General features: G+C 40.5%; 1 protein-coding gene across 2 annotated transcripts in view; it reads left to right on the top strand.

Annotated features, from left to right (window-relative positions):
• Positions 1-8,435: 8,435 nt before the first annotated feature.
• LMBR1 (limb development membrane protein 1) overlaps positions 8,436-11,180 on the top strand; it is a 208,867-nt gene continuing 206,122 nt past the window's right edge. The window contains exon 1 of one of the 2 annotated variants that reach the window (XM_001364700.4): positions 8,436-8,844. In XM_001364700.4, coding sequence (XP_001364737.1) covers positions 8,779-8,844 — 66 coding nt within the window. In that variant the 5' untranslated portion in view covers positions 8,436-8,778. The remainder of the gene's footprint in view (positions 8,845-11,180) is intronic. The other variant, XM_056799967.1, reaches the window with a different exon arrangement.

Raw genomic sequence — 11,180 nt, 5'->3', positions numbered from 1 at the left:
TGAGATCCCTTATCAGAGTCTATGGTAAGTGGCACACCAAATTCCTTAACCAATACTTTTACCACAAATCTAGCTGTATTTGTATTTGAAGGAAACACTTAAGGCCATTTAGTTAATCTGTTCACAAATACCAGGCAAAACTTACATCTTCCAGCTTTTGGCATGCTGATGTAATCAATTTGCAGACTCTCAAATGGACAATATACTAAAGGTCTACCAACTAAACCTTTCTGTCTGAATGCCCTTTGGTTAAATTTTTGGCAAACAGAACAACTTGTCCAGATCTAATTTGCTACAGTACTTATTCCCGGTGCTACCATTGCCTCTTTACAGAGTCTACTATAGCTTGAGTACCAAAATGACCTTTTGTGTGAATGCTTAACACAAATAGGTATACAGATCTTTTGGTAACAGTGGTTTTCCAGTATCTGCAACCCATATTCCAAATTCTTTCCTTGCTCCAAACTTCTCCTTCCACCTCTGAATTTCTGATTCTACATAATCTTTTTCTAGGTCATCAGATTCAATAGTTGACAAATTCATCCCATACACTGGAGCATTCCTGGCAGCAAATTTTGCAGTTATATCAGCTCTATGATTTCCTTTAGAGATTGAATCTCTGCCATAAGTATGACTTCTACAATGGATCACTACTAGCTGTTAGGTTTTTAGACAGCATCCAACAATTCAGTTATTATTTCGGCATGAGCAATTGGTTTTCCCGATGCAGAAATAAAACCTCGTTTTCAGATCTTTCCTGTAGCATGACATACAAAAAATGTATAACGAGAGTCTGTATAAATATTTGCACTTTTACCCTTGGCTAGAAGACATCCTTACTTCAAAGCAACCAACTCTGCCCCTTGAGCACTAAGGTTACTAGGTAATGAGCCATACCATAGTGTCTCAAATTCTGTGACCACTGCAGCACCTGTACATCTAATTCCATTACACAAATATGAAGATCCATCAGTGAATAACACCAAGTCTGGATTTTCGATAGGAGTGTCTTTTAAATTAATCCTAGGCATATCCACTAGCTCTACTACTTCTACACACTCATTTAATGGTTCATTGTTCTTTGGCAAATCAGAAAGAAGTGTAGTTGGATGTTCTCAACTCAATGTTTTCATTACCTAGGAGTATAATTTCATACTTAGAAATTCATTGATCTGAATATACTTGAATATATGAAATTTCCTCATTAGTGCTTCTATTTGATGTGAACAATATACAGTCAATGGATATCCCAAAACTAAGTCTGCTAACTTCTGGACTAGCATAGCTGCAGCTGCTATACCCCTAAGACAAGGAACTGTACCAGAAGCTATTGGATCAAGCTGACAACTATAATATCAAATTGGATGATAACTTTGTCCTAAAGTCCATGTCAGTACACCAGAAGCAATACCCTTAGTTTCTTTTACAAATAGTTGGAATGGTTTTGTATAGTCTGGAATACCCAAAGCAGGAGCAGATAAAATGGCTTCTTTAAGCTTCCTTAAGGCTTGCAGATGTTCAGGTTTTAGTTTCAGAGGTTCTGGTTCTGTATCCTGGTTAAATCAGTTAGACACTTTGTTAATTCACTATACCCTATCCATTGTCTACAGAAACCAGTTGTTCCAAGAACAGCTCTGAGTTGCTTTTTGATCTTAAGAGAACTCAGCTTCTGTATATCTGCCTTTCTTTTCTGTGTGATACTTCTGGAACCCTCTGATAACACAAATCCAAGATATTGTACTAGAGGCAAGACCCACTGTAATTTTGCCTTGGAGTTTTTATGCCCATGCTTATATAATTTTATCAAAAGAATCTTGCTGTTTCTGAGACACACTGTAGCATTTGGGGATGCAAGGAGAATATCTTCCACAAAATGCACTATTTTACTTTCCTTGAATGTTATGGTTTTTAGATCTCTATTTAAAATTTGTGAAAATTGGCTCAGTGAATTGGTATACCCCTGGGGAAGATGAGTCCACATTCTCTTGTTTTTTCCCCAGGTAACAGCAAAGATCTTTTGAGAATCCTCATGGATTGATATTGAGAAAAATGCTCAGCATAAATCTACCATGGTGAAATATCTTTTTTTTTTAAACCCTTACCTACTGTCTTGGAGTCAATACTGTGTATTGGCTCCAAGGCAGAAGAGTGGTAAGGGCTAGGCAATAGGGGTCAAGTGACTTGCCCAGGGTCACATAGCTGGGAAGTGTCTGAGGCCAGATTTGAACCTAGGACCTCCTGTCTCTAGGCCTAGCTCTCAATCCACTGAGCTACGCAGCTGATCCCATGGTGAAATATCTTGTCTGACTTGGAATGAAAGAAATTATAGCAGCTGGACTTGGTACAATAGGATGTGTCTTTATCACATAATCATTTACAGCTCTTAAATCCTGTATGACTCTATATACCACTTTGCCATTTTGATCTAGCTTTGGCTTTTTGTTTGGAAGGATAGGTATATTCTATTCTGAGAAGCAAGTTATTATGATCCCTTGTTGGATTAGGGATTCAATGATTGGTCTGATACCTTCTATTGCTTCTTTAGTTAAGGTAAGGTATTGAGGTACACAAGGGATTAGTTCTTCCTTAGTCCTCACCCTTACAGGAGTAGCTGATTTCAATAGACCTACATCTGTGGAAGACTTTGACTATAAACCTTCAGGGATATCCTCAGGTATTGGATAGATTGCATCCAAGTCATCCTCTGTACTGACTGAATCTAAGAACAGCAATGTAAAAGATTTCAGAGATTCTTCTGGTAGATATAATTATATATCACCAGTATCAGTACATTGGATTGTTGCTTGTAATTTACATAATAAATCCCTACCTAAAAGATTCATGGGATAGTCTGGCATACAAAGAAATGAGTGCTCCACAGATAAAGAACCTAAAGTAATCATTTTAGGCTGTAATTTTGCTACACTCTCTGGTTTACTAGTAGCTCCTATAACTTCCATTGTACCAACCGCTCACAATTATTAGGAAGAATTTTCAAAACTGATTTATGGGCTCCAGTATCAACCAAAAGATTATAAATCTGATCACCTATAGTAACAGACACATGGTTCTCTACTGTTTGGAGGTTGAAATGTTTCTAATACTGATGCAAGCACAGTAACATCAGTAAAAAGCTCAGTCATTTCCTGTCCATCCAAGTTTACATCTGCTTGAACTACATGATATTCTCAGGATTTTGCATCTTTAACACTATAATAAGCTTTATCACTCCTCCTTTGGTCCTTATACTCTCTATCTTGGTATTATTGTTCTCATTTACAATCTCATTATCATTATCCAGTTTATATTCTTCACTATTTTCATTATTTTACTATAATGAGAATTTTCTACTAATTTTACACAATAATTTTCTTTTTCCTTATAATTATTAACACTAGTTACCTTTTCTTTTGATTCAATCACATCATCTATATCTTCATTAACTTTATTACCATTACAATCACTTTCATTTACTCTCAATTCATTATCCCTTGATTTAAGTACAGAAGAACACCGGGTAAACCTTCATAAGGAACAAGCTCCTTTACTTTGATCACCCTTAACAACCTGACTATATTTAGGTCTTGCTCCAGACTTAACCTAGTCCTGCATAGTGCTCAGATCTGGTGCTTGAGCTCCTTGACAGCAGGCATTCTGGCATATATTTACATTATTCCTTCTTGAGTAATTACTCCAGCTAGTATTGTTATTATTATTGTTGTTCCTAGTGTTATTGTTGTTATTATTCCAATTATTCTGCCTACAAAATCCTCCATACCTGTCCAATTGTCTGGAAAACTGACCTCTATATCTGCATTCCCTGACAAAATGCCCAATTCTATTGCAAAGGAAACACCTTTGGGGACCAGATCTTCTGTCCTTAGGTTTGTAATAGTTGTTATTAGTTAGATCTTCATGCTGCTACTGCCTTAACCTCTTTAATCACACTTTCTCTAGCTTTTCCTTCGGCTTCCTTTAATTTTCTTTTAAGATATTCTATAACTGTATCCCTTTCCTCATATTTATCCTCAGTATCTATGCACAAGTATGCTGCCTTCCTTCTAATGTCCTCCAATTCCATCTCCTCCCAATATGGGTAATTGTTTTTAAAGAATAGTTTTATTTTAGGGATAGCATTTTTCACAAAGATTCTTTTTATATGTGCTATTGTTCCCTCATCCATGCTCAGGTATGTTTCGGCTGCGTCTGTAATATGGTCAAGGAATGAAGTTGGTGTTTCAGTTGCTTTTTGCTTTATACCTTCAAACTTAGACCATGCATTTGGTCTCTTAGTATATCTATCCATAACCTCTAATATTGCTTGTCTGGATTCTTTCATCATGTCATATTGGGCTTTGTCATTCATGTCTGTGTCATTATAATGTTCCGGCCATGGTGTTAATAAGGGATCTTGCCTAGTTTCATCTATGAACTTGTTCCTTTCCATTTCTGTCAAAAGTTCTTTCATTAGTAGAACAAAATCATTGTAATCTGGATCAAACAAATCAATGCCTCTCCTCATTTCTTTGATTACCTTATTAGGTTCATTTACAAAGGCAAGTATTCTCTTTTTTATGGATTCTAAGTCTTTAGGTATAAATCTCTTATGGGTTTTCACCTGGAATATCTCATCCCTAGAAACTACTGGGAGATTTCTTAGTGGGAATAAGGTAACCATTCCTTTAGCTTCTTCCTTCTGCAGTCTATTCAAATTTTTAGATGTACCACCCTTTTCCTTTGCCTCAAACCCATATTCATTATTCATATACCTTTTGTCTTTTATATACATTTCCTTTTGGTCCATTTGCTGCTTTATCAGTATGACCATTTACTTAAGTTCAGAAATCTTTGTTACCCATACTATTGTTTTCTTCAATCTGTTTCCAAGAATAAATAACACCAGTCTACATTTATACACAATACAGATACAAATACACAATATAGGGACATGTGACAAGACAGTTTGTACAGTCATTTTCATGCATGGTTTCATCCGCTGATAGTCCAATAACATATAACACAGTTTAGGGAACAGTGTAAAAACAATGTATGGGATGTATAGAACACACTCCCACATTACATAGAAAAAATCCATTAACATGTCTCCAGACATGTTTACATTCATTAACAATCTATTATATACAATTGAATTAGTAGTATTATAATCCACTTTGATCAATTTATATATATGTATATATACAATTAAAGAAAGAAAAAAATAAAAAAAATCCAATATGGCTGCCTAATCTATGTGGCAGAGGATTTAAAGCTTAAATGTCTCTCAGTGCTCTCAGGATTCCATTGCCCCCATCTGTGGAATATTCTACTTTCTGAGAGCAGAATGGAATCTTCCCAGCTTGTAACTGACTTTCCCTATATCAACTACTTTTCTTATATATAAAACCCAATTTCCTATTTTTTTTACCTAGCTGACTCTGCCATAATTGTTATAATAAAATTTGGAAGGGGTAAAGGAAGGTTATATACAAAGGGTATATATAAATTGAATTTATTAACAATGAAAGGAAGGATAGGAAAGGAATGAGGGAGAAGTTTTCAACTGACTATAAGTCCAAGATATTTACCCACTATAATTATTTTTCTAAGATAACCTGCCTAAATAACTAAACTACAGAGTACTAAGGGGGTAAATCCAACAGGGAACCAGATTTCTCACACACAGAGTCCTTGGTGGGTCAGGTCCAGGAATCCAGCTAAGTCCTCAGATGTTCCAGGAAAGAGAGGCTCCTCCAAGTTTCTTCTCTGTCCACCAGAGTGTATGGAGAACTTCCTCTCACCCTTGTTTGATGGTATTCAAGACAGCTTGTAAGATATCCAGGAGAGTCCAGATCTACACCCTTCAGGCTTGACCTTCAGCTCTAGACAGATAGTTTACCTCCAATAGCTTGGAACTCTAACCCAGTCAGCTCTTGGAGAATTCTGAGACTTGAGAGCTGTCAATCAAACTCTTGCACTTCATACCTTCTCCTGCTACATACATGAGTTATTGATCTAGACCTATTTCCATATTATTGATATTTGCACTAAGGTGATTATTTGGAGTCTACATCCCCAATCATATCCCCATCAACTCATGTGATCAAGCAGTTGTTTTTCTCCTTTGTTTCTACTCCCCCAGTTTTCTCTGGATGTGGACAGCATTCCTTCTCATAAGTCCCTCAGAATTGTCCTGGATCATTGCATTGCTGCTAGTAGAGAAGTCCACTACATTGGATTGTGCCACAGTGTATCTGTCTCTGGTTCTGCTTCTTTCACTCTTCATCAGTTCTTGGAGGTTGTTCCATTTATATGGAATTCCTCCAGTTTATTATTCCTTTGAGCACAATAGTATTCCATCACCATCAGATACCACAATTTGTTCAGTATTCCCCAATTGAAGGGCAGCCCCTCATTTTCCAATTTTTTGCCACCACAAAGAGTGTGGCTATAAATATTTCTTGTACAAGTCTTTTTCCTTATAATCAATTTGGGGTATAAACCGAGTAGTGGTATGGCTGGATCAAATGAAAGACAGTTTTTTAAAGACTTTTGGGCATAGTTCCTAATTGTCATCCAGAATGGCTGGATCAATTCACAACTAGGAAGAGATAAAATGACTGTTGTTTGGGACATTTATGTTTGAGATACAGGCATCCTGAACTTAAGAGTTCAGGAATGAGTTTAAAATCTTAATATGTATATTTGAGAATTATACGCATAGAAATATAGTTGGATGGGAACTGATGAGTTCACCACCAAGAGAGAAACTAAGCAGAAGAGAGAAATTGAAGAGAGGACCCAGGACCAAGCCCTGGGTTGCACCCATGCAATGGGGGCGAGACATGAATGATGATCTATAGAAAAGCTTAGGAAAGATTGGTAATTCAGGATATACAGGTCAAACAAGTAGGAAAAGAAGCAAGGCTGAGCCATGTCTTCAAACACATGGAGAAAACATGAAGAAGAGGAAACCTTGTCAAGAAGGACAAGGTTGTCAAGTGTCATATGCTGCAGAAAAGGCATGAAAGATGAATACTGAAAAAAAGGCTGCTGAATTTAACAATAAAAGATTATTGAAGATCACGGAGATAGTAGTTGCAGCTCTTAATTCAGGACTGAAACCAGTTTGGAAGGGGTTGTGTAGGAGGTGAGAAAGTGGAGGCAATGAGTATATATATAGCTTTTTCACATACATTATTGTAGTCATTATGCATTTTGTTCCATTTCATCTACATTTAGTCATTGTGCATATAGTTCTTGTAATTCTGCTTTTTACTTAGCACCCATTCATATAAATCTTCCCATGTTTTTCTTGAATTCTTCATTCATTGCCTGCTGCACAAAAATATTCTAGTGCATCTACATTTTAGTTTGTTGATTCATTCATCAGCTTTATTTCTAGTTTTTTGTTACCACAAAAAATGAGGCTATGACTATTTTGGTATATCCAGTGCATAATTTTACAGAAGCAAGAAAGAGGGGGCAGGTAGTCCTTGGTTTGGAATGCTGCAGAGAGGGCAAGGAGAATGACAGCTGAAACAGAGCCATTAGATTTATTGAAAGGAGGACGTAGATGACCTTGGAGAAAATAGTTACTATAGAGCACCAGCTTCTTTCTATGTTTCCCCCTGCACAGTTCTAACCCATGTTATTTCTCTGCTGGAATAAAATAATTTAATTTTGGATATTTTTGGTTAAAATTTTCACACCTCCAGAGTCATGACAAAACAGGCCCTGGAAGGTAAATAACCTTTTGACTGCTGGTGAGGGCCACCCAGTGTCTCTAGGGATGGCCCAGACATAGTTATCTTTATTTAACAGATGAGATTGATGACCTTCCCTTCATTACTTCTAGCCCGTTTATCAGCTCCACGGGAGCCCACGTTTCCCGATTCACAGATTAAAGCTTACTCTTCTGGATGCAGCTCCTGACCTTTCACCTAATTTGGCCAAGCGAAAGATCCCAGAGACCCACCCACTAGGCATCACTGCCAAAACCAAAAAAACAAACTGGTCCGCAGAGAACGTGGAAACAAAGGCGTAGCTGGGGTTGATGAGCCAGCAAAGCGGGGTGCTGGAAGCCGACAATTCCCCGGACACAAAAGCGCCGGCGACTGACACCCCCACCCTCTTTTCCAGGAAATGGGAAGGGGTCCAACCTACCGCACTCAGTTCCTTTAACCTCTTAAGAGCCAAACCTGGGGCGAAAAGCGCAGGAGCAAAATCCCCCAGCTCAACCCTCCCGGGGCGGTTCACTAGTGCTTGGCAACAGCTGCCTGCAAGGGAGGTTTCACCCCGCCCACTTATGGCCCCGCCCAAAGGGGGGCGTTTCCGCAGGAGTCACACCCCCAGGCTCAAAGGCACCACCCACCCTCTACTCTCCTCCTCCTTCTCTCTGGACCCCGCCCCCGTCTCTTTCATCTAGTTCTCAGTTTTGCTCTTTCCCGAGTAGGAGGCGGCGCATTTCTGTGACGCGCACTCTGGGGCGCGCTTCCCCTCCGACATTTCTCCCTCCTCTAGAGGGGCGGAGCCAAGTAATCCCCCTTTTTCTCATCGCCCTCCTCCCTCTCCCTTCCACCCTCCTCGAGCTCCGTCCTCCCCCGAGCACGAGCGGCTTCCGTGGCGGCGGCGGCGGCGGCGGTTGTTGTTGTCGTGCCCGCGCCCGCTCCCGCTCCGGCAGTACCACTTGCTCCCCAGCCCCCAGCCCCCGGCCCCTGGCGGGCTATGGTGCCGCGGTGCCGGCAGATCTGGGCGGCGGAGAGGAGGGCATGAAGGAGGATGGAAGCGGAGGACGAGGTGTCCCTCCGGGAGCAGCATTTCCACAGCCAAGTGCGGGAGTCCACGGTGAGTGAGGGGGGAAGGAGGGGGGGAAAGGGAGGAAGACGGAGGAGGAGGAGGGAGCAGGAAGGGGGCGCTGCCCATCCGCCGCCGCCTCCTCCACCTGCTTGGGCTCGGCCTTCCATTGCCAAGTGCGGGGAGTTGAGCACCCAACCCCGCGGCGGCCCCTCCTCTGCTTCTCCTCCCTAGTCCCACCCCCTTCCTGCCCCCCGACCCCCTGGGCTCCTGACACGCTCTCCGAGTCTCCTCCCCTCCCCCACCCGGCTCAGCCTTGGCTTCCCCAGGCCAGCACCGCGGCCAGGGCTCGGGCGCTGTCGGTCACACTCGTGTGCTGACCACCCTGCCGTGGCTGCTCGTGTGCCACAAGACACTGCTTCGTGATACCCATCCCTGCTGGTCTGCCCTGGGGGGGTGGGGGCTGTCCTGTCACTCCGAGAGTCTTCTTTTCAGGATTTCCTGAGACTTCAGCTTGCTTATTGTCGGAACTTAGCTTGGCGCTACCCTTCTCCTCCTTGATTTGGAGTCAACACTTCCATCTTTGGTTTCGTCGCTTCCCCCTCTTCTTCCTTCCCCCTCTCTTCCCCAATCAAGGTTGTAATCTTTTCCTCCTCGGTGGGAAGAAGATTGGGCTTCACTAAGAGCCAGGGCTGAGGTGAAGGTCCAGAGGCCATAGGTACTGACTTCCATAGAAGGGACAGGTCTTTTTAGACCAGCCTTCAATCTGTCACCAGCAGTGGTCCGGAAGGAGACACCAGAAGCGACCTATATATAGAAGCTGAAGTTTTATATTTCCATCTGTACCTGTTTTTTTCTCCTCCCCTGCTTTTAAAGGAAAAGGATGTGTGTGTGTGTGTGTGTGTGTGTGTGTGTGTGTGTGTGTATGCATTTTTCTCAAGCCCCTTAGTAAAAGAAAGAGGTGGACTTAAGACGGGGAGAGTGCTAATTGTAGTTGTAGAAATGCCTTGTTTCCTTTCTGTCCATTGGCAAGTGAGTGTTGGACAACTTGCTAATAATTTTTCTTTGGAACTCAAACTTCTCTCTCGTCCTTTTTTGTTCTCCTCTTCTTCCTCCTCTTCCTGTCTCTTCAAGCCATTTTTAGTTATATTTTATTTTTGTGCTTTTTGGTCTCCCCTCAATTTAAGTCCGGCCACTGATATATCCTCTCAGTGTGACCCTGGTCCAGTTACTTTGCCCTTCAGAACTTTGGCCAGCTCTTTAGGACTACAGGTTTGTTGGACCTTTGTAACAGTCCCATGATAGGTACAGATTCCTTTCTCAGTATAATGTTTTAAAAATGACATATAATTACAAAGGAAACCAACAGTATTGGAATACAGTTATCAAAATTTATTTTTTACATTTACAACCCCCAGGTTTGCTCTAGAATTGTAAGCTGAAGAGAAGATACAGACACCTACATTGGTAGATGGAGTTCCCTCTGCCAATGAATTAAGAGGTCTACTAGTCCTTGTTTCTATCCAAATAAGTAAAGTATTATAAAGATCAGTTACATTCTGTAAATTAGAGTGTGCCATATCTCCTTTTGCCTTACTTCATTACACAAAGCTTCAAATAATTTGTATGAATTTCTAGTTTTTTAAAACATGGATTCTTATATTTTTAATATTATATTTGAAAATAATATGCCAGATTTCTGTTAATTACATTTCTTTGCAATTTGTGTTTTCTGCTTTCCATGGTAGTGATTTTTCATGTTACAGTTTTTGATTGACTTTCCTATGTTTTAGTTTTAGCCTCACAACACTCTGCAATAGAAACTTTATTGCTAAGAAAACTGAGTCCTAGAGAAGATAAATGGAGGGGGCTGCTTTGGGAGATGTTGAGCTGCTCTTCACTGAAAGTCTTCAAGGAAAGATTGGACGACCATTTTTTGGGATCTCATAGTGAGATTACTGTTCAGTTATAGTTGGTTGGGATTTGCTGAGAATCTTTTGAATACTGAGGTTTCTGGGATTCTCTGACTTGCCTTGTTGGGTCTAGAATTTAGGTCTTTTGATCCTGAATCTAGAGTTCTTTTCACTATTGTACAAGGTCCTTCCTTATAAATGATATTTGTGTTCATCAGATTTTTCAAGTTTTAAAAAATTGTCATACAGTGTCTTATTGCAGTTTGGATGTGACCCTGGGTGTGGTTATGTCAGGGGATCAGCAACTTAGGCAGGGAAGTTTTGGAAATCAAAGGATTTGAATTGAAAGAGATTTCAGAGGTCATGTAGTTCAACCCATTGATTTTATTAGTGAGGGTCACTCACCTGGTAAGTGGCAGAGCTAGGACTTGATCTCAGGCACTGTAACTTCAAACTTGGGCTCTTCACAATGTA

The sequence above is a fragment of the Monodelphis domestica genome, chromosome 5, assembly GCF_027887165.1.
Source record: "Monodelphis domestica isolate mMonDom1 chromosome 5, mMonDom1.pri, whole genome shotgun sequence".
Taxonomy (NCBI): Eukaryota; Metazoa; Chordata; class Mammalia; order Didelphimorphia; family Didelphidae; genus Monodelphis; species Monodelphis domestica.
The sequence above is the reverse complement of the archived record's forward strand: the minus strand, read 5'-3'. Positions and strand labels throughout refer to the sequence as shown.